Raw genomic sequence first — 21459 nt, 5'->3', positions numbered from 1 at the left:
AGCTGGACGAAGTGGCTGAGGAGAGGGAAGTCTGGGCTTCCCTGCTTAGACTGCTGCCTTTACCATGAATTGATTAACGTGGACCCCGACTTAAACAAGTTGAAAAACTTATTCGGGTGGTCAATTGTACGGAATATGTACTGTACTGTGCAGTCTACTAATAAAAGTTTCAATCAATCAATCAAAGCCCCCGCGACCCGACCTTGAATAAGCAGAAGAAGATGGCTGGATGGATGGATGGATAGATTCCAATCGAATTCGGACTACTTCCCGACGTAGCCTGAAAAGGTCAGATTTGCGTTTAGGTTGGCAAAAAAAATTGATTTGGTGTGGAGTGTAAACAAGGCCTTAGTCCCGTGACATTAGGGACAATTTAATGCCAACGCACTCACACAATTATTCGCTCGGCCATTTCGGGCGTTAGTGACTCACCCTCATCGAGACACAAAAGCCAAAGACGATCGATCCGGCCGTTGAAAAAGGAAACAAGGCAGCATGGAACGGACAATCCAAAGCCTGTAAAGCCGGAGCGGCCGCGGGCCGAAGTAGACGGTACGACACGCCTCGAGTCAGAAGCGAATGTGAAAAACGAGGCGGAGAAAACGGCAAACGAAGGAACATCGTGAACCACGGGACTAAATCTGGGAAACCTTGCCCAGGTCCTCCATGGTGAAATCCTGAGCTCCGGCGTCACCCCTCGTAGCTTCCTGACTCCCCGCAGACGCCGCCTTCCGTCCCGAGCCGGCCGGCCGAATCGGGAGGACACCGTTCCCCCGCCAGGCGCGATGTGAGAAGCTCCTCTGGTGCTCGGTGACGACGGAGCAGAGCTGGAACTTAAACGCCGCCTGGAAGCCTCTACGGAACTTCTCGTTGAAGAAGCCGTAGACGATGGGGTTGACGCTGCTGTTGAAAAAGGCCAGCCAGTGCGCCAGAGGGTACAAGTAGATGTTGACCATGCGGTGCTGGCGCTCGCTCAGGCTGGCGTAGTCGCTCAGCATCATCAGAGTCCACAGCGGCAGCCACGACACCGCGAAGAGCAGCGCCACCACCAGCAGCATCGTGACCACTCTCTTCTTCTTCCTGGAGATGGCGTGGCGGGCGTCCACGTTGGCCTTGCTGCCGCCGGGCCCGATCCCGCTGCCCCTCAGCGCGGGGACGGCGGTCTTGAGGAGCGCCAGGCCGATGCGGGCGTACATGGCGACGATGAGGCTGAGCGGCGCCAGGTAGATGGTGACGAAGAGCACCGTGGTGTAGAGCTTCCGCATGGCCTGACTGGGCCAGTTCTCCCGGCACCAGTAGAAGGGGCGGGTGGCGTTGTCCCGCCGCAGGACGATGCGCACGGCGGGCTCCTTGCTGACCTGCAGCATGACGCCGGACGGACACGTGATGGACACTGCCAGCACCCAGATGACCACGATCATCAGCTTGGACGTGGAGGTGGTCAACTTCTGCTTGAAGGGGAAGACGATGCAGCGAAACCTGAACATGAATCACAGAATCAAGTCTACGGTTGTACTTTTCAATACTCAAAACAATAATAATAATAATGAATAACAACTGACCGGTCAACAGCAATGGCCACCAGCGTGAAAACGGACGCTGACACGGAGATTCCTTGCACCATCCCGCTTAGTTTGCACACCATGTTGCCAAACGGCCACCCTGCACGACACGGATTTACATTTTTAATTTCATGCATTATACTTTTTCAAATATTGTTTGTTATATGGAGCAATAAATATGCATTAAACACCTTTCATGATTTTTTACTTAAATATCCTTTGCAGCTTTATTTTATAATTGTGTTAATATACTCCTACTACTTCTATTAATAATAATTATAACAGTAATAATAATAATAATAATAATAATAAGTGTATTATTCAATTAATTTCATTCATAATATATATATATTTTTAATTATGACAAAAAAATTATTGAGAAGTACCGGCTTAAATGAACTGTTCTTAATACTAATAATCATAATTTTAACACTCCCAACAGTCACAAAAGTGAAAATTGTTGATACTTTTAAACATTTTTTTTGTGTTGTACATTTTTTAATCATTGATAATTGTAACTTTTTAAAAGTCACATAATAATAATAAATCATTTTAATATGATTAACCGTCGTAAAAGTTAAACAATAAATAACCATCTTAAACTGTCATAAAGGTGTAAATTACGTGATTTTGACTGTCAAAAAATTAATAAAAACGAAAGATTTTAACACACTTAACTGTCAAAAAAGTGTAAAAAAAAAAAAAGGGATGATTTTCATAATATTGACTGTCATGAAAATGTAAAGATAAGTGACAATGTTACCCTTCTTGGCTCACGAGATTATAAATATTTAATCATTTTAACATTACCTGTACTAAAAATGCAAAATGAAGTAATAATTTAAAAAATATTGATCTGTCACAAAAATGAAAACAAATAAGTGATGATTTTAACATTCTTTACTGCACCAAAAGTAAAAAATTAAGTGATAATTAAGTGTCAAAAAAAAGAAGTAATAATTTTAAACATTCTTTACTCATCAAATGAATGATAGTTAATAATTTTAACATACTGAACTGTCATCAAAATGCAAAAAAGTGTACAAAATAAGTAATCGTTTTAACATTTACTGTTATAAAAGTGTAAAAAAATAAGTAATATTTTTAAACATTCTTGACTCAAATTTAATATTTGATAATGTTAACATACTTAACTCTTAATTTTTTTATCTGTCACAAAAGTGTAAAAATAAGTAATCATTTTAACATTCTTGACTGTCATAAATGTGTAGAAAATAAGTGATGATTGAAAAATTCTTTACTGACATGAAAGCGTGAGAAATAAGTTATTTTTAAGTGTAACAAAAAGTAATTTTAAAAATGTTTGACTCAAAATTAATAATGATTTTAACATAATTAACTGTAAAAAATGTAAAATAAGTGATAAGTTTAAATATTTTTGACTTAAAATTAATAATAATAATTTTCACATACCAACTATAAAGTGTAAAAACAAGTACTTTAAAAATGTTAATTGACAAAGTGTAAAAATAAGTAATAGTTTAAAAAAAAATTTACGGTCATAAAAGTGTAAAAATAAGAGATCATTTAATCATTGTCTGTATTAAAAAGATTAATAATCATTTGAACATTCTTCACTGCCATTAACGTTTAAATTACGATCACTTATTTACTAAAAATAAGTGATCCTTTTAAACATTCTTGACCCAAAAACTTAACAATTAATAATTTTTAACCTAATCAACTGTCATAAGAGAGTAAAAATAAGTGATAATTTAAAAAATTCATAAACTTAATTATTCATTATAATTAATAATTAATTATTTTTTGACTGAACTGGCATAAAAGTATACAACTAAGCGATAATTTCTAAATTCTTGAAAGTGTAAAAAATAAGTGATAATTTTTTTAATTTTTGACTTATAACATTTGGAATAATAATTTTAACACTCCAACTGTCACAAAAATGTAAAACATAAGTGATAATTTTAAACATGTTTAACTTGAAAAATGTATAATAATTTTAACATATACCAACTGTCATAAAAGTGAAAAAATAAGTGATCCTTTGAAAATATTTTGACTTATAAAAATTATGATAATTTTGACATACCAGCTGTCATAAATGTGTATAAAATAAGTGATTTTAAAAATGTTTAACTTGTAAAATTAATAGTAATTTTAATATACCGTCATAAAGTGTCAAAAATAAGTGATCAATTGAAAAATTTTGACTTATAAAATTTATAATAATAATTTTAACATACTAACCGTCAAAGTGTATGACAGACAGTTAATGAAATTATTAATAATTATTTTACCATTTTTCACTGTCATAAAAGAGTGAAACTAAGTAATATTAAAAAAAAAATGTGAAAAATAAGTAATACAACTTTTTTATTGTCATTAAAGTGTAAAAATAAGAAATTATTTTAACATTGACTGGATTGAAATTATTTTGACATTCTTCACTGTCATAAAAATGTAAAAAAATAATATATATATATATATATATATATATATATATATATATATATATATATATATTATATATATATATATATATATATATAAAAAATATTTAAATGGACAAAATGTACAAAATAAAATGTTAACTGATACAAAAATTTTAAATAAGTGATCATTTTAATCATTCTTGATCCAAAAACTAATAATTACTTTTTTGATTTAATTAACTGTCATGACAGTGTAAAACTGTGTGAGTTTCTACATTCTTGACTGTCATAAAATTGTAAAAAATAGGTGATAATTGTAAAAAATGTTGACTTATAAAATTAATAATAATAATTTTAACATACCAACTGTCATAAAAGTGTAAAACATAAGTAATCATTTAAAACGCTTTTGACTTATAAAATAATAGTAATAATTTTAACATACCAACTGTCATAAAAGTGTAAAAAAAGAAGTGATCATTTTAAACATTTTTGACTTATAAAATTGATAATCATTTTAACATACCAACTGTCATAAAAGTGTAGAAAGAAGTAATGTTTTTTTAAAAATGTTGACTGTCACAAATTTTAAAATAAGTAATATTTTAAAAAACGTAAACGGACAAAGTGTAAAAATAAGTAATAATCTAAAAAATGTTAACTGTAATAAAAGTGTAAAAACAGGTGATGATTTTAACATTCTTGACTGTAATACAATTATTGATCATTTTACCATTCTTGACTGTCATAAAAGTGTAAAAATAAGTGATGATTTTAAAATTGCTGACAGTTATGGAATTATTAATTAATCATTGATCATTTTAACATTCTTGACTGTCATAAAAGTGTAAAAATAAGTGATGATTTTAAAATTGCTGACAGTTATGGAATTATTAATTAATCATTGAAACATTCTTGACTGTCGTAAAATGAATACTAATAATTTGAACATTATTCATTGTCATCATTCTGACAATGGTTGACGTGGAAGATGAAAGACTGCTGGGATTACCCGTGATGATGTTGTCCACCAGCGTGGTGGGCATGCAGAAGATGCCCACCAGCAGATCGCTGATTGCCAAGTTGAGGATGAAGAGGTTGGTGACCGTGCGCATGTTCTTGCTGCGCAGCACAAGGAAACAAACCACGCCGTTACCCAGCATGCACAGCAGAAAGATGAGCAGGTAGGAGACGCTGAAGATGGCCGCCACCGATGACTTGTGGAGGTAAAAGTCCACGTAGATGATGCCCCCCGGGCCCTGAGGGGCCTCCTGTGGGCCCCACGATTGGTTGCTGAGGTTCCCTTTCATGCTCTTATAATTACAACTGTGTTAAAACAGAAAATAACAATGCTCACTTTTCATTCATATTTCATTTACTTATTACTTTTAATTGATATTTTCATTCACTATATGTTTTTTACTCTCAATCGATATTTTAATTCAAGTATGTTCATTAATTTATAATAATATTTTAAATTATTATTTTTTTTACTTTTGATTGATACTCCACCTGAACTACTTTCTATGTTTATTACTTTTGATTATTTTATTTACTTCACTAAATGTTTATCATTTGTATTGATATTTTCCTTGAATCAAATGTTTATTGCAGTACTTTCAAATTACATTTAATTGAATTGTTTGTTCATTACTTTAAATTGATACACTACATGTTAATTACTTTTAATTGATATTTCATCTGAACAACATATTTCATTTACTTATTACTTTTAATTGACATTTTCATTCACTGTATGTTTTTTACTCTCAATTGATATTTTAATTCAAGTATGTTCATTAATTTATAATATTTTAATTTTTTTTTTTTTTTACTTTTGATTGATACTACACCTGAACTACTTTCTATGTTTATTACTTTTGATAATTTTTTTTACTTCACTAAATGTTTATGATTTATCAGGGACGGCGTGGCACAGTGGAAGAGTGGCCGTGCACAACCCGAGGGTCCCTGGTTCAATTCCCACCTAGTACCAACCTTGTCACGTCCGTTGTGTTCTGAGCAAGACACTTCACCCTTGCTCCTGATGGCTGCTGGTTAGCGCCTTGCATGGCAGCTCCCTCCATCAGTGTGTGAATGTGTGTGTGAATGGGTAAATGTGGAAGTAGTGTCAAAGCGCTTTGAGTAGCTTGAAGGTAGAAAAGCGCTATACAAGTACAACCAATTTATCATTTATTTATCATTTATTTGTATTGATATTTTCCTTGAACCAAATGTTTATTGCAGTACTTTCAAATTACATTTAATTGAATTGTTTGTTCATTACTTTAAATTGATAAACTACATGTTAATTACTTTTAATTGATATTTCATCTGAACTACATATTTGTTATTTTAGGCCACATGACACGCAGTACCCATAACACACCACCAGAGGCCAGTAGTGTCAAAACCTTCCCGTTGCCTTTCCTAATATTACATGAGTGTTTTGTTTATCTTTAGGAATTTGAAATTGGAACAACTTTGTCATCACTTTCTAACCGATACGGTCTGCCTGCATCGAGCCGCAGCCCACAACAATGTAGTGTAGCCGACAAAACGCACTGACGCCCCCTGCAGGACCGGAGTGGAACATTTATGTGTGCTTCCACAGCTAGAACCCATCCATCCATCCATTTGCTACCGCTTATTCCCTTTTTTGGGGTCGCCGGCGCCTATCTCAGCTACATTCGGGCGGAAGGCGGGGTACACACTGGACAAGTCGCAGGGGTACACCCTGGACAAGTCGCAGGGGTACACCCTGGACAAGTCACTGGAACCCATGAAAATAATATTGTAAATGGTTGACATTTTCCGCACCATAATAATTTTAACATACCATCCGTCATAAAAGTGTAAAAACAAGTAATATTTTAAAAACGTTAATTGACAAAGTGTAAAAAAAAGGATGTTTAAAAAAATGTTAAATGTCATAAAAGTGTAAAAATAAGATATCATTTTAACATTGACCGTACTGAAATAAATTATTAACCATTTTAACATTCTTCACTGTCATAAACCTGTAAAAAAAGTTATTTATAAACATTTTAAATGGCCAAAATGTAAAAAATAAGTAATAATTAAAAATTATGTTTTAACTGTCATAAAAGTGTAAAAATAAGTGATCATTTTAATAAAAATTTACCCATAAACTTGTTAATTTTTTGACCTAATTAACTGTCATGAAAGTGTAAAAATAAGTGATGATTTAAAACAATTCTTGACCCATAAACTTAATAATTAATATTTTTTTGACTTAACTGTCATGAAAGTGAAAAAAAGTGCTCATTTAAAAACTTATTGACCCATAAACTTAGTAATTAATATTTTTTGACCTAATTAACTGTTATGAAAGTGTAAAAAGAAGTGATAATTTAAAAAAATATTGACCCATAAACTTAATAATTAAATTGTTTTGACTTAACTGTCATGAAAGTGTAAAAATAAGTGATGATTTAAAAAATTATTAACCAATAAACTTTATTATCTGACTTAACTGTCGTGAAAATGTAAAACTAAGTGATTATTTGAAATATTCTTCACCCATAAATTTAGAAATTATTTTTTTCATTTAATTGACTATCATGAAAGTGTAAAAATAAGTGATCATTTTAAAAATTCTTGACCCATGAACTTAATAACTAATACATTTTTGACTTAAATAACTGTCATGAAAGTGCAAAAATAAGTGAACATTTTCAACATTCTTGACCCAATAACTTAACAATACTTTTTTGACTTAACTGTCATAAAAGTGTAATAACAAGTGATCATTTAAAAAATGATTGACCCACAAACTTAGTAATAATGAATATTTTTGATTTAATTAACTGTCATTAAAGAGTAAAAATAAGTGAACATTTTAAACATTCTTGACCCCAAAACTTGATAAATAATATTTTTTGGACTTAATTAACAGTTGTGAAAGTGTAAAATAAGTGATAATTAAAAATAAATTATTGACCCTTAAACTTAATAATAATTAATACATTTTTTTAACCTAATTAACGGTCATGAAAGTGTAAAGAAAAACTGACCATTTCAAAAAAATTCTTGACTCAAACTTTATTATCTGACTTAACTGGGATGAAAGTATCAAATAAGTGATCATTTTAAATATTATTGACCCAAAAATGTAATAATAAATATTTTATTGATTCAATTAACTGTCATAAAAGTGTAAAAATAATTGATGATTTTAACAAACTGTTAACCCATAAACTTAATGATAATTAATTTTTTTAACCTAATTAACGGTCATGAAAGTGTAAAAATAAGTGACCATTTCAAAAAATTCTTGACTCAAACTTTATTATCTGACTTAATTAGCTGTCGTGAAAATGTAAGAATAAATTATTTTAAATATTCTTGACCCAAAAATGTAATAAATAATATTTTATTGACTTAATTAACTGTCATAAAAGTGTAAAAATAAATGATCATTTTAAAAAGTCTTCACCCATAAATTTAGTAATTATTTTTTTTAATTTAATTGACTATCATGAAAGTGCAAAAATAAGTGATAATTTTAAAAAATCTTGACCCAAAAACTTAACAAACAATACTTTTTTGACTTAACTGTCATAAAAGTATAAAAATAAGTGATCATTTAAAAAATTCTTGACCCATAAACTTGATCATTAATAATTTTTTGACTTGATCAACTGTCACGAAAGTGTAAAAATAAGTGATGATTTTAACAAATTATTAACCCATAAACTTAATAATAATTGATTTTTTTTTAACCTAATTAACGGTCATGAAAGTGTAAAAATAAGTGACCATTTAAAAAAATTCTTCACTCAATTTTATTATCTGACTTAATTAATTGTCGTGAAAATGTCAAAATAAGTGATTATTTTAAATATTCTTGACCCATAAATGTAATAAATGTTTTATCTACTTAATTAACTGTCATAAAAGTGTAAAAATAAATTATTTTAAAAATTCTTGACCCATAAATTTAGTAATTATTTTTTTTATTTAATTGACTATCATGAACGTGTAAAAATAAGTGATCATTTTAAAAATTCTTCACCTATAAATTTAGTAATTATTTTTTTTATTTAATTGACTATCATGAAAGTGTAAAAATAAGTGATCATTTTAAAAATTCTTGACCCATGAACTTAATAACTAATACATTTTTGAAATAAATAACTGTCATGAAAGTGCAAAAATAAGTGAACATTTTAAACATTCTTGACCCAAAAACTTAATAAACAATACTTTTTTGACTTAACTGTCATAAAAGTGTAAAAATAAGTGATCATTTAAAAAAATTCTTGACCCATAAACCTAATAATAATTAATAATTTTTTTAACCTAATTAACGGTCATGAAAGTGTAAAAATAAGTGAGCATTTCAAAAAGAAATTGACTCAATTTTATTATCTGACTTAATTGTCATGAAAATGTAAAAATAAGTGATTATTTTAAATATTCTTGACCCAAAAATGTAATATTTTATTGACTTAATTAACTGTCATAAAACTGTAAAAATAAATGATAATTTTAAAAGTTCTTCACCCATAAATTTAGTAATCATTTTTTAAATTTAATTGACTATCATGAAAGTGTAAAAATAAGTGATCATTTTAAAAATTCTTCACCCATAAATTTAGTAATTATTTTTTTAATTTAATTGACTATCATGAAAGTGTAAAAATAAGTGATAATTTTAAAATTTCTTGACCCATGAAATTGACTCAATTTTATTATCTGACTTAATTGTCATGAAAGTGCAAAAATGAGTGAACATTTTAAACATTCTTGACCCAAAAACTTAACAATACTTTTTTGACTTAACTGTCATAAAAGTGTAAAAATAAGTGATCATTTAAAAAATTCTAGACCCATAAACTTAATAATTTTTTGACTTAATCAACTGTCATGAAAGTGTAAAAATAAGTGTTGATTTTAACAAATTATTAACCCATCAACTTAATAATAATTAATAATTTTTTTAACCTATTTAATGGTCATGAAAATGTAAAAATAAGTGACCATTTCAAAAAATTCTTGACTCAATTTTATTATCTGACTTAACTGTCGTGAAAATGTAAAAATACGTGATTTTAAATATTCTTGACCCAAAATATGTAATATTTTATTGACTTAATTAACTGTCATAAAAGTGTAAAAATAAATGATCATTTTAAAAATTCTTCACCCATAAATTTAGTAATTATTTTTTTTATTTAATTGACTATCATGAAAGTGTACAAATGAGTGATCATTTTAAAAATTCTTGCCCTATGAACTTAATAACATACATTTTTGACTTAAATAATTGTCATTACAGTGCAAAAATAAGTGAATATTTTAAACATTCTTGACCCCAAAACTTAATAAACAATACCTTTTTGGCTTAACCGTCATAAAAGTGTAAAAATAAGTGATCATTTGAAAAAATTCTTGACCCATAAACTTAATAATAATTAATAATTTTTTTACTTAATCAACCGTCATGAGTGTAAAAGTAAGTGATGATTTTAACAAATTATTAACCCATAAACTTAATAATAACTAATACTTTTTTTAACCTAATTATCGGTCATGAAAGTGTAAAAATTTGTGACCATTTCAAAAAATTATTGACTCAATGTTATTATCTGACTTAATTGTCGTGAAAATGTAAAAATAAGTGATTTTTTAAAATATTCTTGACCCAAAAATGTAATAAATATTTTATTGACTTGACTGTCATAAAAGTGTAAAAATAAGTGATCATTTTAAAAATTCTTCACCCATAAATTTAGTAATTATTTTTTTAATTTAATTGACTAACATGAAAGTGTAAAAATAGGTGATCATTTTAAAAAATGTTGACCCATGAACTTAATAACTAATATATTTTTGACTTAAATAACTGTCATGAAAGTGCATAAATAAGTGAACATTTTCAACATTCTTGACCCCAAAACTTAATAAACAATACTTTTTTGACTTAACTGTCATAAAAGTGTAAAAATAAGTGATCATTAAAAAAATTCTTGACCCATAAACTTAATAATAATTAATAATCTTTTGACCTAATCAACTGTCATGAAAGTGTAAAAATAAGTGATGATTTTAACAAATTATTAACCCATAAACTTAATAATATTTAATAATTTTTTCAACCTAATTAACGGTCATGAAAGTGTAAAAATAAGTGACCATTTCAAAAAATTCTTGACTCAACCTTTATTGTCTGACTTAATTAACTGTCATGAAAATGTAAAAATACGTGATTTTAAATATTCTTGACCCAAAAATGTAATATTTTATTGACTTAATTAACTGTCATAAAAGTGTAAAAATAAATGATAATTTTAAAAGTTCTTCACCCATAAATTTAGTAATTATTTTTTTAATTTAATTGACTATCATGAAAGTGTAAAAATAAGTGATAATTTTAAGAATTCTTCACCCATAAATTTAGTAATTATTTTTTTAATTTAATTGACTGTCATGAAAGTGTAAAAATAAGTGATCATTTTAAAATTCTTGCCCTATGAACTTAATACATTTTTGACTTAAATAACTGTCATGAAAGTGCAAAAATAAGTGAACATTTTAAACATTCTTGACCCAAAAACTTAACATTACTTTTTTGACTTAACTGTCATAAAAGTGTAAAAATAAGTGATCATTTAAAAAATTCTTGACCCATAAACTTAATAATAATTAATAATTTTTTGACTTAATCAACTGTCATGAAAGTGTAAAAATAAGTGATGATTTTAACAAATTATTAACCCATAAACTTAATAATGATTAATATTTTTTTAACCTAATTAACGGTCATGAAAGTGTAAAAATAAGTGACCATTTCAAAAAATCTTGACTCAATTTTATTATCTGACTTAATTAATTGTGGTGAAAATGTAAAAATAAGTGATTATTTCAAATATTCTTGACCCAAAAATGTAATAAATATTTTATTGACTTAACTGATCCGCTTTGGACTGGACTGTGTTGGATCCATTATGGATTGATCTTTCACAGTATCATGTTCTCATATGTTCTCATAGTCATCAGTATCATCAGTATCACAGTATCATGTTCTCATAGTCATCATTGTCACCGACGTCCCATGGGCCTACCGAGGATGTCGTAGTGGTTTGTGCAGCCCTTTGAGACACTAGTGATTTAGGGCTATATAAGTAAACATTGATTGATTGATTGATTGAACTGTCATAAAAGTGTAAAAATAAATGATAATTTTAAAAATTCTTCACCCATAAATGTAGTAATTATTTTTTAAATTTAATTGACCATCATGAAAGTGTAAAATAAGTGATCATTGTAAAAATTCTTCACCCATAAATTTAGTAATTATTTTTTTTAACTAATTGACTATCATGAAAGTGTAAAAATAAGTGATCATTTTAAAAATTCTTGACCCATGAACTTAATAACTAATACATTTTTCACTTAATAACTGTCATGAAAGTGCAAAAATGAGTGAACATTTTAAACATTCTTGACCCAAAAGCTTAATAAACAATACTTTTTTGACTCAACTGTCATAAAAGTGTAAAAATAAGTGATAATTTAAAAAATTCTTGACCCATAAACTTAATAATAATTTTTTGACTTAATCAACTGTCATGAAAGTGTAAAAATAAGTGATGATTTTAACAAATTATTAACCCATAAACTTAATAATATGTAATAATTTTTTCAACCTAATTAACGGTCATGAAAGTGTAAAAATAAATGACCATTTCAAAAAATTCTTGACTCAAACTTTATTGTCTGACTTAATTAACTGTCGTGAAAATGTAAAAATACGTGATTTTAAATATTCTTGACCCAAAAATGTAATATTTTATTGACTTAACTGTCATAAAAGTGTAAAAATAAATGATCATTTTAAAAGTTCTTCACCCATAAATTTAGTAATTATTTTTTTAATTTAATTGACTATCATGAAAGTGTAAAAATAAGTGATAATTTTAAGAATTCTTCACCCATAAATCTAGTAATTATTTTTTTAATTTAATTGACTATCATGAAAGTGTAAAAATAAGGGACCATTTCAAAAAATTCTTGACTCAACCTTTATTGTCTGACTTAATTAACTGTCGTGAAAATGTAAAAATACGTGATTTTAAATATTCTTGACCCAAAAATGTAATATTTTATTGACTTAATTAACTGTCATAAAAGTGTAAAAATAAATGATCATTTTAAAAATTCTTCACCCATAAATTTAGTAATTATTTTTTAAATTTAATTTACTATCATGAAAGTGTAAAAATAAGTGATCATTTTAAAAATTCTTGACCCATGAACTTAATAACATAAATTTTTGACTTACATAATTGTCATGAAAGTGCAAAAATAAGTGAACATTTTTAAAATTCTTGACCCCAAAACTTAATAAACAATACTTTTTTGACTTAACTGTCATAAAAGTGTAAAAATAAGTGATCATTTAAAAAATTCTTGACCCATAAGCTTAATAATTTTTTGACCTAATCAACTTTAATGAAAGTGTAAAAATAAGGGCAAAGAAAAAATATGTGATGATAACCATAGAACCACAGCCGGAACTTTTCATTGGCATACTTCAAACTTATGATTAAAGTTTTTTTCTTTAAGGTAGACCCACTTTTACAGCACATGACACGCAGTACCCACAACACACCACCAGGGGCCAAAACATGCGAGTATGGACATACTTTGTGCAACCCGCTCCAGAAAAAAAGGTTCCTGGTGGAAATGTGCAGCTGCTTTTTATTTATTTATTCCCCCAAACACACACACACACTAGTAGTTATGTCACAGCTGCAATACACTTATTGATAAATATTTATTGATATGCTTCCAAAACTGCGCCTTTTATCATTTTGTTAGCATTTTTTCTCTGCAAGTTGCATCAAATCTCGAAGAATATTTTTAATACTGCACACAAGATTTGTGTCCGTTCACGTAAATTGCTCACATCAAAATCATGTCCCTTATTCTACGCTGACAATAATTGATCAATAGTTATTGATTATGAGAGAATTGATAGTAATGAAGATAATGGATGCAGAAAGGAGTGAGAGCTGACCTGGCCGACGAGTGTCTCGTCCTCTCCGGCGAGCGAGCAAGCGTCTCCCAGCCAAGGTGCGGACAATGTCAGAGCGCGCTGATGCTGCCGGGAGCGCCACACGCCAGGGGGCGGGGCCTCTGCATGGTGTGTGTGTTTGCGTCGGGGAGTGAAGTGTATTTATATAGCGCTTTTGTTCTAGAGACTCAAAGCGCTTCACGTGGTGAAAGCCATTCTCTTCGTGACGTTTGAACCAGAGTGAGTGGCACTAGGAGAAGGTGGGCAAAGTGCCTTGCTCAAGGACATAATGGCAGTGCATCGATGGCGGAGGCGGGGATTGAACCCGGAACCCTGAAGTTGAAATTTTGTTCCTTAAACAATTTGCTCACCATTTGCTGACAAAGCGGTGACTCCTAGCCCCATTCTTGTTTGTGAATGACTGAGCCTTTAATGAAAGATACTTTTATACCCAATCACGGCACCCACCTGTTCCCAATTAGCCCGTTCACCTGTGGGATGTTCCAAATAAGTGTTTGATGAGCATTCCTCAACCTTCTCAGTCTTTTTTGCCACTCGTGCCAGCTTTTTGGAAACAGTTTATATACCGCTAAATAAGTTATTTTGATTATTTTGAAGTCAACCACGGAGAATATTTTCTGTTTGTAAAATTAAATTATAAATCATTTGGAATCAAGAAATATCTCAGCGAGTGCTTATTAAGGGATTTAATGAGTCATAAACCTCCTCCTCAGGGCTACACTACTATAATTATTTTTTTCGAACCTTTTTGGAACGCAAGAGTAGCCTTAACAGTACCATAGTTTGTAATATAAATATTTGTTTGAAAAAAATAATGTTTAAATGCCTATTAATTGATTTAGATTGACATCACCTGCTGTTTCAATACACTTTCTACGGTTTTACTATAAAGTATAATTAAATATGAAGTAGTTTCACATTACATCGACGGATTACGTGTTCATACTGATGTGAGGTATAAAAATTCTTAAAAATTCAAAATTCTTACCTTATCGTTTTCAAATGTGGCAAAGTTTATCTTCAAAAAGTAGGACTCACTCGTTTCTTCTTCGTAGCAAACCTTGCGGGACCACCGTACATCGCTATAGTCAATTACTGCCCCCATCTGGCTTGTAGGTGTAATGCACGCATCTGATCTGATAGAAAGAAAATAATTACGCTGATGATGTGGAGGGCTCAAAAAAATAGGATGTATCATTTATGATACTTGGCGTTACAGGCTTAAAAATAGGTTTTTGAAAATTAGGAATTGAGAATCCTAATTTAGGTGTGAATTTTTTTTAGCACATATAAACTTTTTCATACTTGCCAACCCTCCCGGATTTTCCGGTAGACTCCCGAAATCCCGCGTCTCTGCCGAAAACCTCCAGGGAAAAATGTTATACTGAAATTCAGGCGGACTTGAGCGAGGACAGCCTGTTTTCACACCCGCTTTCCCACGATATAAACAGTGTGCCTGCCCAATGACGTTATAACTGTAGAATGATCGAGGGCGAGTTCTTGGTTTCTTATGTGGGTTTATTGTTAGGCAGTTTCATTAACATCCTCCCAGCGCGGTAACAACACACAACAACAGCAGTCACGTTTCTTTCTACCATAAAGCAGTTTTTCTGCCGTAAACAGCAATGTTGTGACAATCTTAAACAGGACAATACTGTCACCTACTGTACATGCATATGGTTAGAAAAATAGTGACAGAGAATAGAACAAGGATGGATAATTCAACCCTTAACTCAATGAGTAGATGAGTGTTATGTCTGTATGTATATGTGTAAATAAATGAACACTGAAATTCAAGTATTTATTTTATATATATATAAATATATGAAATACTTGACTCTTAACCTCCCGCCGCCGCCCCCCGAAATCGGAGGTCTCAAGGTTGGCAAGTATGCTTTTTGTAAATCTTGTTAATTTGTTGTTTATTGACAAACCAAACTAAATGCTCTCTGTGTCATACAAAACCCAAAAGCAGTGAAGTTGACACGTTGTGTAAATGGTAAATAAAAACAGAATACAATGATTTGCAAATCCTTCTCAACTTAAATTCAATTGAATAGACTGCAAAGAAAAGATATTTAATGTTCCAACTAAAAACTTTTTTTTGTAAACAATCAATAATTTAGAATTTAAAGGCAGCAGCACATTGCAAAAAAGTTGTCACAGTGGCATGTTTACCACTGTGTTACATGGCCTTTCCTTTTAACAACACTAAGTAAACGTTTGGGAACTGAGGAGACCAATTTTTGAAGCCTTTCTGGTGGAATTCTTTCCCATTCTTGCTTGATGTACAGCTTAAGTTGTTCAACAGTCCGGGGTCTTCGTTGTGTTATTTTAGGCTTCATATTGCGCCACAAATCTTCAATGGGAAACAGGTCTGGAATACAGGCAGGCCAGTCTAGTATCCGCACTCTTTTACCATGAAGCCACGCTGTTGTAACACGTGGCTTGGCATCTTCTTGCTGAAATAAGCAGGGGCGTCCATAATGTTATTTGGATGGCAACACATGTTGCTCCAAAACCTGTATGGACCATACAACATTAATGGTGCCTTCACAGATGTGTAAGTTACCCATGCCTTGGGCACTAATACACCCCCATACCATCACAGATGCTAGCTTTTCAACTTTGCGCATATAACAATCCGGATGATCCTGTTCCTCTTTGGTCCGGAGGACACGACGTCCACGGAACACTTTCCACTTTGCATCAGCCCATCTTAGATGAGCTCGGGCCCAGCGAAGCCGGCAGCGTTTCTGGGTGTTGTTGATAAATGTGCATAGTGGAGATTTAACTTGCACTTACAGATGTAGCGACCAACTGTAGTTACGGACAGTGGTTTTCTGAAGTGTTCCCGAGCCTGTGTGGTGATATCGTTTACATACTGATGTCGCATTTTGATGCAATACTGCCTGAGGAATCGACGGTCACGGGCATTCAATCTTTGTTTTCAGCCGTGCCGCTTACGTGGAGTGATTTCTCCAGATTCTCTGAACCTTTTGATGATTTTATGAACCGTAGATGGTGAAATCCCTAAAGTCCTTGCAATAGCTGGTTGAGAAATGTTGCTCCTTAATCAATTTGCTCATGCATTTGTTCACAAAGCGGTGACCCTCTCGCCCCCCCCTTGTTTGTGAATGACTGAGCATTTCACGGCGGCTGCCTTTATACCCAATCACGACACCCACCTGTTCCCAAATAGCCCGTTCACCAGTGTGGTGTTCCTAATAAGTGTTTGATGAGCATTCCTCAACATTCTCAGTCTTTTTTGCCACTCGTGCCAGCTTTTTTTAAACATGTTGCAGGCATCAAATATCTTTAAATGTCTTGTCTTTGCAGTCTATTCAATTGAATGTAGGATGAAAACGATTTGAAAGTCATTGTATTTAGTTTTTATTTACCATTTACACAAGGTGCCAATTTCACTGGTTTTGGGGTTTGTAACACACATTTATGTACTCTACCGCACATGTTTTGGTGCCAATCATAGACAATTTGGAGTCTTTAACAAGCCCATGGTATGTTTTACTTTATTTCCCTGCAGACTCGCACCTGGGGGGGATTGTAAAGATCCATCGAATCTACTCTTTTGAACTCAAAGATCACAGAGAATTCAGAGTCTGAGAAACACAACCAGGCTTTTTCTTCACTAGAGTGAATATATGTGATTTTTTTCTTCTTCTCCCTGAAATCCTGACCTCAACTTTCCCCATGACAGTTTCTTCTTAACCCTGACATAATTACTCTAGCCCCGCCCACAGCAATTAACCAGCTTGATTCTTTTAATAGACAATTACTTCAAAAGTGGTCACAATCTTACAAGAATAAACGCTTTCTTGTTTTATTATTGAGCCCGTAAGGAGCATGTAAAAAAAAAAAAAAAAAAGGTTCAGGCCACACTGAAAAAAAAAAAGACATCATTACGGAGTAATCAACATAAATACATTGAAGACATCCCATTTTTGTTATTTTTTTTGGGCTTTAAAAGCCGTTTTAATGCGTCACATCGCATCCGAACGTATTTCTTAATAATCTTTCACTTGTGCGCGGACACAACAAATACTTCAACAATGTCCTGTTTGCATAGATGGTGGAGTTCATACAATGACCTTGTGCAAATGCTGGCTGTGCTTGGTTGTCCAAGCACTGGAAGACATTTTATATAAACAAACATCAAAATCAGAAAAAAAAAATATGATCACATTTGAAAGGATTATCCGACTCCAGAGGTTCGCTACTGATTTTTGTCTCTGTTGCTCGATTGCTAAACTTCGATTCTTCACTGTAGATGTACTTCAAAAGTAGGCTTTAAAAACACGGAATAAAATGTCTGTGGAGAAAATAGAAATAAAAGTTAATCTTTGGAGGATTTAGCATTTAAAACAAATTGGACTTTTTCCACTGTACATGTACTTCAAAAATAGGCTTTAAAAACACAAATAAAATGCGTTTTATATACACACACACACATATATATATATATATATATATATATATATATATATATATATATATATATATATATATATGTGTGTGTGTATACATATATATATATATATATATATATTTATACATATACATATTTACACATTATATATATATGCGTGTATCTACATACATACATACATATGCGTATACATACATATTTGCATATACATACATATGCATGTGTGTATATGCATATATACACATGCATATATATACACACACATATATGCATATATACACATACATATACATATATATATACATACATACATATATACACACACACACATATATATATATACATGCATACATACATATATATATATATATATATATATATATATATACATATATATATATATATATATATATACATATATATATATACACATATATATATATATATATATATATATATATATAACAAAATTATATATATATCTACAGGAGAACATTTGAGATTTTGCATAGTGCTATTTTGGGTAGAAAAAAAAATCTATGTTTTGGTCAGAAATATAATTGCACATCTGATGTTTTTAAATATATAAATGTCTGGCACCTACAGAGAAATGAGAGGTAGGACTACATGAAAGAAAATAATTACGGTACGTGAAGGGCGCCCTAAAAAAAGGGCAAGACCCTTTAGAGACCATGCAGACTACAATTAAAGACAAAATTAGCAACAAAATAAATATGCAAACAAGACGATTAAATATAATTTGGAGTTAAAAAAATGGTTGATTGGATTTTTTAGGGGAAAAAAAAACAAATAAAAAAGACATCTGTTGCTTCCTCAAATGCATCTGACGATAATCAGCTGAATGCTAAATAAATTAGCACAATATTAATAATGTGCTGCCTCACAAAATATGTGAGGCTTCATCAGAAAAACAAAACAAAAAAGTCGTTCCAGCCATTGTGATTTTAAAAATACCTCTAAGGAAACTGTATCAAATAAAAATAGAAAATATTGAAGTTGCTCTTCAATCTTTCACAGGTCAGTTTCGGACGCTTTCTTCCAGAAGAAGCAATTGTCCTCGGTCTCGCCGTCCATCCGGACCTGAGGGGAACCTTTCAGGTAGGAACCTTTCTCAAGGCTGGGAGAGGGGGGTAAAAAAAAGGTAATTTTCAGAAGAACGTCCGAGCTTGTCGGCTGGCGTCACTCACGTACTCGGCCACCGTGGACGACTCCAAGTGGTGCTCAGCACGGCGAATGGGCGCCAAGGAAAGTCTGCGATTCATTTCCTGGAAGGGGGCGGAGTCAGAGAGTTTGAGTTAAAAATACGGGAGGGGACACTAAAGAATCTTGCAATAAGTTTCACATTCGGTCGAGTAAAAATGTGGCACAATATTTGCAAAAAAATATATATTTTTACGATCAAGTTGACAATCGAGAATAGTTGCATTTTGTCCAGAAAAATCTTGCAATTCGATTTTCAAGAAAAAAGTCGTAACTGTGTAGAAAAAAGACGACGTTACAAATTCCTGCAAAAAACAAATGTCGCACAACATAAACACAACAGAACAAATACCCAGGATCCAATGCAGCCCTAACTCGTCCGGGCTACAATAGGAGGCGGGGTTGGGGGGGACTGGGGTGTGTTTTGTAGCCCGGAAAAGTTAGGTCTGCATGGGATTCTGGGTATTTGTTCCGTTGTGTTTATGTTGTGTTACGTTGCAGATGTTCTCCCAAAATGTGTTTGTCATTCTTGTTTGATGTGGGTTCATAGTGTGGTGCATATTTGTAACAGTGTTAAACTTGTTCATACGGCCACCCTCAGTGTGACCTGTATGGCTGTTGATCAACTATGTCTTGTAGTCGCTTATTGTGCCTACAGAAGTAAAATACAACATGTAGCCGGGCTGGCCCGCTGTTTACACAGGTCGTAGAGGACGTTAAAGGCAGTGTCTCCACGGTGCCCCCTTAATATTGCTGTCCGGGTGACATTCGGGAGAATGATTACCCCTGGAGGGGCACTGATAATTAGGAGCCTCCCGGAAAAATCGAGGGTATAAAAGTATGGCGTTGTAAAGCGCCATTCATATCAAACTCGCAGGCCGCACCGACATTAAATTTTCATATTAAGGTGCGGGCCGCAAAATAACGTATCGCGGGCCGCAATTGGCCCGCGGGCCACGCGTTTGAGACCCTGCTTTAATGGGACAGCATTTTTTGGGGGGTAAATATCGAAGACAATTACGAGTATCTTTTAGGGCTCGTAATCTCTGTGGCTTACCTTTTATATGAGCCGACTCTCCCATTGCGAAAAGCTGTATTTCCTTTTTGCATACTTTGCAGCAAGCTACACGTGGATTTGGTCCACGTTTTATCCAAAGTTTGTATTTGTCCCTTTTCAATCCAATGTTCATTAAAACAACATCCTTCCAGCATGATTGACCGATGCACCACTGTCCTCTAGGGCAGTGGTTCTCAACCTTTTTTCAGTGATGTACCCCCTGTGAACATTTTTTTCATTCAAGTACCCCCTTAATAAGAGCAAAGCATTTTTGGTTGGAAAAAAGAGATAAAGAAGTAAAATACAGCACTATGTCATCAGTTTTGGATTTATTAAATTTTATAACATTGCAAGATATTGCTCATTTCTAATGGTCTTTCATGAACTGTTTGGGGGAAAAAAAGATATAAAAATAACTAAAAACTTGTTGAAAAATAACCACGTGATTCAATTATAAATACAGATTTTTACACAGAGGTAATCATCAACTTAAAGTGCCCTCTTTGGGGATTGTAATAGAGATCCATCTGGATTCATGAACTTAATACTAAACATTTATTCACAAAAAAAGAAATCTTTAACATCAATATGTATGGAACTTGTCCACAAATAATCTAGCCGTCAACACCGAATATTGCATTGTTGCATTTCTTTTCACAGGTTATGAACTTATATTCATATTTTGTTGA

The 21459-nt window shown here is 31.9% G+C and overlaps 2 protein-coding genes across 6 annotated transcripts in view; both read right to left on the bottom strand.

The window, feature by feature from the left end:
• Positions 1 to 276: 276 nt before the first annotated feature.
• LOC133557547 (neuropeptide FF receptor 2-like) lies at positions 277 to 15411 on the bottom strand. The gene is made up of 4 exons (XM_061908094.1): positions 15034 to 15411; positions 4992 to 5305; positions 1563 to 1662; positions 277 to 1479 (listed from the first exon to the last, which is right to left on the bottom strand). The coding sequence occupies exons 2-4, from the start codon at positions 5287 to 5289 to the stop codon at positions 636 to 638; spliced, it is 1242 nt and encodes a 413-aa protein (XP_061764078.1). The 5' UTR covers positions 5290 to 5305; positions 15034 to 15411; the 3' UTR covers positions 277 to 635.
• Positions 15412 to 15542: 131 nt separating this feature from the next.
• Positions 15543 to 21459, bottom strand: part of LOC133557545 (electrogenic sodium bicarbonate cotransporter 1-like) — a 97222-nt gene continuing 91305 nt past the window's right edge. For 4 of the 5 annotated variants that reach the window (XM_061908090.1, XM_061908091.1, XM_061908092.1 and 1 more), the window contains 2 exons: positions 19705 to 19778; positions 15543 to 19630 (listed from right to left, as the gene is read on the bottom strand). In XM_061908090.1, coding sequence (XP_061764074.1) covers positions 19525 to 19630; positions 19705 to 19778 — 180 coding nt within the window. In that variant the 3' untranslated portion in view covers positions 15543 to 19524. The remainder of the gene's footprint in view (positions 19631 to 19704; positions 19779 to 21459) is intronic. The other variant, XR_009807791.1, reaches the window with a different exon arrangement.

This window comes from Nerophis ophidion, linkage group LG08 (genome assembly GCF_033978795.1).
Source record: "Nerophis ophidion isolate RoL-2023_Sa linkage group LG08, RoL_Noph_v1.0, whole genome shotgun sequence".
Classification (NCBI taxonomy): Eukaryota; Metazoa; Chordata; class Actinopteri; order Syngnathiformes; family Syngnathidae; genus Nerophis; species Nerophis ophidion.
This window is presented reverse-complemented; position numbering and strand designations above follow the sequence as displayed.